The following is a 5,252-nucleotide window of genomic DNA, read 5'->3' on the forward strand; positions in this document are numbered from 1 at the left end:
TTGAATTTAACCCCTAAAGGAGACCATCTGGGCGTAGCTCTAGCTTTTTGTGACCCCTAAAGGAGACTAATCTGGGCGTCCAGAATTAATCGTGTAAATCCAAAATTTACACCCCTAAGCGAGACGACGAGCATCCCCGTCTGTTTCATATGGGAGTCCCCTTGGATATTTCCTTTGAAACATCAAAAATAGTTACCTGTGAACTTTTGTCTTGTTATAAAATAAAAGGAGTTTTAAAAGTGAAAGCTATTTCCAGCATTTGATGAATTATTGTTCAGTTATTGTGCATTTTTCCTAGCAACTTTCAGAAAAATCTTCAAGATTTCATTCAAATCTCGGAAGTTTTAAAGGGGAATTCGAATACTCATTTCAGTCTTGTGGATACTGGTCATGCATGACATGGCTTGACTGTAAAACAATGAACTCAGCAACATCCAGGTTCACTCAAAATGTGCCCCTTGACCCTTCCTCTCTTGAGAGCGAGAGATATAGATTCTTGTCTGTCCAACGGCAGATGATTTGTTAATTGGGGGCGCTTTGGGTGTGAATGGGTTAGTTAATCATGTCAATTAACAAATAGATTCCATGTAGCCGTGGGTCTGTTCAGTAATAGATCACAGATGACGTCAAAATGTGGTAAGAACAAAAAAGTGGCCAGGCGATAGCCGAGTGTGTCTCTGATGTTCTTACCACATTTTGACGTCTTCTGTGATCTATTACTGAACAGACCCACGGCTACATGGAATCTATTTGTTTTATATAATAAAGAATTAAACTTTATTCGCATAAAAGCTGATGGTGACATCAATCGTACGTCTGTCCTCTAATAGATCATAGGCAAGAACCAATCAAAATCCGTGAATAACTTGGGTTATTATATAATTGCCTATAGGTAACACTAATCATGAAGGGGAAGGTCAGTTTATGCTTTGGCAGTAAGTATGTTGGCATTCTTTACTGGTAATAGCCCCCTAAACAAAGCTGGTCTTCCTGCATTGAGAGTATTATGTGGGAGAAAGTCCTACAAAGTCATGCAGGAAGTCAGGAGTGGGTCTCTATTATATTTTAACAAGTGGAAGCCTGAATATGCTGTAATGTATCTTCCAGGTAAAAGAGGTATTCAACATTTTCACCATTTGAGTTTTTGTGGTTGACTCAATAATAATAATAATAATAATAAAATAATAATAATAATAATAATAATAATAATAATAATAATAATAAGAAGAAGAAGAAGAAGAAGAAGAAGAAGAAGAAGGAAGAGGAAGAAGAAGAAGGAAGAAGAAGAAGAAGAAGAAGGAAGAAGAAGAAGAAGACGAAGAAGAAGAAGAAGAAGAAGAAGAAGAAGAAGAAGAAGAAGAAGAAGAAGAAGAAGGAAATTCATGATAATAATAATGATTATTTAATGATTATTATTATTATTTTTAGTAGGGCATCTTTCACACCACTGTGTGTGGAGGTTATGGGGTTCATAAGCTTGAAATAATATTATTGTCACTTTCAAACTAAGACAAGTGTATCACTAATGATCTTCCGGTAATAATGGCCAGTTACTTAAACAATGAATATACTGGAATGTACTCTCTAGCAGAGATAAAAACAAAGCATCACAGATTCCAAGCATGAATTGTGTTACTAAAAATAATGTTAAGTTTCTGCTTTAATTATTTAATTTTTGAAATCAACCATATGGAATTTCTTATATTTTCTTAATTTATCAAGAACGTTGGGGTTAGGCTTGAAATGGTTTGTTTGTAGGATAATGCTTGATGTATTCTCAGCATCCAGATGATTGTGCCATTGAGCCAGCGAAATTTAGCTGTTGACACAGAGGAACAGTGCAAATTGGAACCAGACTGTTCTGTTCTTTGCTTCAGGCCATGTTATCCATGAGTACACTCAAGTACATAGTGTGCAAACAATGTACACTATTGTGCAAACAGGATGGTGTTTCACACTGAGAGCAACCATCACTGTCTGTATTTCTTTTGAAGACTCATTTATCAACGTCTTCATCAGACAGCATGTAAACTGGTTTGGCTTGCTTTCTGATACGGTCTTGAGTTTTGCGTTGCCTTTTGCTTGTCTTGGGAACAGCAGAAGGTGGCATATGCATCTGCAACACAGTTAATTTCTTTCTCATTATCTGGCATCTGCTCAATACATCAACCATCGAAAAAAGGGACTACAGCAAGAACTGAAAACCGGTTAGGTCTTGAGAGGGATTTCCTAAACTACTATCATTATTGATAATAATAATGTTGGGCCAGTGTGGTTGACTATGGATGAATGAATGCCAGAATTATTGACATCTTGGGATCCTATATCCTCATCTGTGCATGTATTATTATTGTTTTTTTTTCTCCCTTGCAACTGTTTCAGTATGGATTCTCAACAAGCACTTTAATATGTGTTTGTGAAAATGAAATCGCTAGTTTTAAAAAATGGCCTATGTTCAGTTTTTAAAACAGACTTACCAGTCTAGGGTAAGGTGATCTATAATGAAGAGCTGAAATTAAGAATGATAAATGGATCAAATGTAGGCTTGTAAACATTTCATTAGAAAAATTTGCTATGAACATGATTTAATTAGTCTGCATACCCATATCAATTCTTGAATTTGCCTCATGTATGTGCAGCTTGACCTCCTCTGGGTTGGTTATCTGCAAATAGCAACTGAACATGAGATAAGGATTCCAGGGTGGGGATTGGGGGGGGGGGGGGGGAGCAACCATGTCACATTTTTGCATGTTGTGTTAAAGACTACATATTATGATCTCACCAGTGTCACAAATACCCAATCAAGCCTAAATTTTCAGGAGTTTTGTTTCTAGAAGAAACTGGTGTTGCGTAGATGGGGTAACGAAAGAAAGAAATGGGTTTATCAACCGGGTTGACATGGTACATGTAAATTGATCACAGTCACGAAATTTGAAAGCAGATGTTTTGGAGGAAAAGCCCTTCATCAGAGCAAATTGACAAAGGGAGAAAGCTCAAAATAGCAGCTTTCAAATTTCTTTACTGTGATAAAGTCATTTCTAAATTTTTTCAGGCCTACCTTCCCTTACTGCTAGAGTAGCAGTCACAGACATTCCAACCTCTTTTGAAGGAAAATAGGCAGTATTTTTTGTGCTGAAGGCATGAGCCTGTAGGGAGGTCTGGGGGCCTCCCCTACCAGGAAATTTTGCACATTTAGTTTCTCTCAAGTGGCATTTCCTGCATTTGTGGTATATATAAGGTCTTTATTCATACCACTGGAGTCTCATAATGGTTGGTATTTTAAGTAGGGTTATTAAAGTGTACCATAATAGCAAGACTGCTGGCCTTATGAGTCTGCACAGAGAGACTGTGCGAGACATTACTGCATTAGAAAGTGGAATACGTAACCTTTTACACTCAGAGCACTAAAAAACCTGATAAAAATTGGGAGAGTGGCAACACATCAAATCAGCAGACTCCCAATCAAATCAGGAGGGTTGGAACAACTGACCACCGACCAACTATTCAGCCATCGACAGAGTGTCAACCAAGTCTACCAACTGTCCACCAACATATTGGGAGACACAAGACTGATATTCTCGGGACAGTTGACTGATATATCACTGACACTTGACTGATATTCCACCGACATTTGACCAATACTCGATCTACATGCGTCTGCACAATGACGACAGATAGTCAGTCTCTATATCAACCAACCACCGACCGACTGTCGACCAGCCATTGACTAAGTGTCAACAGACTATCAACCAACTCTCGGTCACCATATCAGTCGGCTGTCGGCTGACACTCAACTGATATAGTGACCAACATAGCGGATGAGACCACCTACAATAAACACAATCCGTAATGTCTGCAATCATAACTGGGAAATTTTCACTGTCAACATTCTTGCATCTTATTGGGCAGATGCCACTAACCAATGCCAAAAGATTGTGGATGTCTTTTTGGACAGTTCATAGATGTTTCCATTGCTATAACTTCTCTGTTATCGTTTTGATGAGAAAGGATCAATCCAATGAAAACCCACTAGTATGACAACCAAAACAGACAGCTCCATACGACTTCCAACCGGAATGTCTGAACATTGTCCTTAATCTTTCCAGGAGTGGGGAATTATTTGATGACAACAAGGGAGGGGTGGGAACTTTTTCTTACGGTGCACAGAAGTACCAGTAACGATGTGACCTCTATGTGGGATCTTTTTGCTTGAGACAACCGGCCTTGAGGGGACGCAATTTGACCATAAGAAGCGTTACATAACGTTTATCTAACCTCAAACTTATGAATGAAATCTCTCATTGTTAGGGTAATTCCCCGGGGGTAATAACTTACCGCTTTATTTCTCTGAAACAACTTTCTGGCCTCTTCTCTTATGTAATGTCGCTCATTCTCAGTATCTGCTGGCATTACGGCTTCCCATTTTTGGGATATTCGAAGTATACGACGATACAACGATAACACATCCCTCCGAAACATTGGCTGCAGAACAACTTTAAAATGCTATATGGACGTCATGATCGGCCGCCAGCCATATCGAAACGGCGGGTAAGCGCGACGGGCCCTGAGAACTAAGAGTGCGAAATAATTCCCGCTTCGGGAATCGGGATCAAGCCCCAGATTTTGTGGTTCTCTTAAAATCGAGGCAGATAAGCGGGTAAAAAACGCGGGAACCGACGCGGGAACCTGTATCCGACGAGCAAAGAGAAGAAAGATGGCCGTTGTAAGTAATATCGTTGATTATTCTGTCGTCTTCTCTATTTTTCTTTCGAACGTCGTAAACTCTCCTTTCGCTAGTACGCTATGTATCCTAAAAGCTGCAACAGAGTGTTTTCGAAGACGTCGTTGAAGTGTTCAAAAGGCTTACCGTCGCTTTTATTTTGAAGGGAAATTATCGGAGCAATTGCAGAATACCCCGTTCAAATTTAGGCGGGGAGGAAGGGCCTCGCGTCTACGCGTCAAGTTTCTTCGGTGGCTGGATCATTGAACGAGGCAATTTCTTATGTGCTGGCTACTCGTCTACGCGTGGCTACGCGTCAAATTAAAGCTAAGGGTACTAGTGTTCGTATTGTTTTGTCGTGTAACCAGGATCATAGTACGATGCAATTTCTTATGTGCTGGCTACGCGTCTATGCCTGGCTACGCATCAAAATTAAGGTTAAGGGTACCAGTCTTCGTAATTTTTTTGGTCGTGTAACCTGGATCATAGAACGAGGCAATTTCTTATGTGCTGGCTACGCGTCAACGTAAGG

At 39.6% G+C, this 5,252-nt stretch overlaps 2 protein-coding genes across 2 annotated transcripts in view; one reads left to right on the forward strand and one right to left on the reverse strand.

Annotated features, from left to right (window-relative positions):
- Positions 1-1,627: 1,627 nt before the first annotated feature.
- LOC138059259 (D-aminoacyl-tRNA deacylase 2-like) overlaps positions 1,628-5,252 on the reverse strand; it is a 10,263-nt gene continuing 6,638 nt past the window's right edge. Inside the window, exons 8-10 of the mRNA XM_068904823.1 lie at positions 2,603-2,663; positions 2,478-2,509; positions 1,628-2,116 (exon numbers count right to left, since the gene is read on the reverse strand). Of these exons, the coding sequence (XP_068760924.1) occupies positions 1,997-2,116; positions 2,478-2,509; positions 2,603-2,663 (213 nt within the window). The 3' untranslated portion in view covers positions 1,628-1,996. The remainder of the gene's footprint in view (positions 2,117-2,477; positions 2,510-2,602; positions 2,664-5,252) is intronic.
- The window catches only part of LOC138059257 (mediator of RNA polymerase II transcription subunit 7-like), a 16,662-nt gene continuing 16,062 nt past the window's right edge, over positions 4,653-5,252 (forward strand). Inside the window, exon 1 of the mRNA XM_068904822.1 lies at positions 4,653-4,723. Within this exon, the coding sequence (XP_068760923.1) occupies positions 4,715-4,723 (9 nt within the window). The 5' untranslated portion in view covers positions 4,653-4,714. The remainder of the gene's footprint in view (positions 4,724-5,252) is intronic.

Source organism: Montipora capricornis, chromosome 8 (genome assembly GCF_036669925.1).
Source record: "Montipora capricornis isolate CH-2021 chromosome 8, ASM3666992v2, whole genome shotgun sequence".
Taxonomy (NCBI): domain Eukaryota; kingdom Metazoa; phylum Cnidaria; class Anthozoa; order Scleractinia; family Acroporidae; genus Montipora; species Montipora capricornis.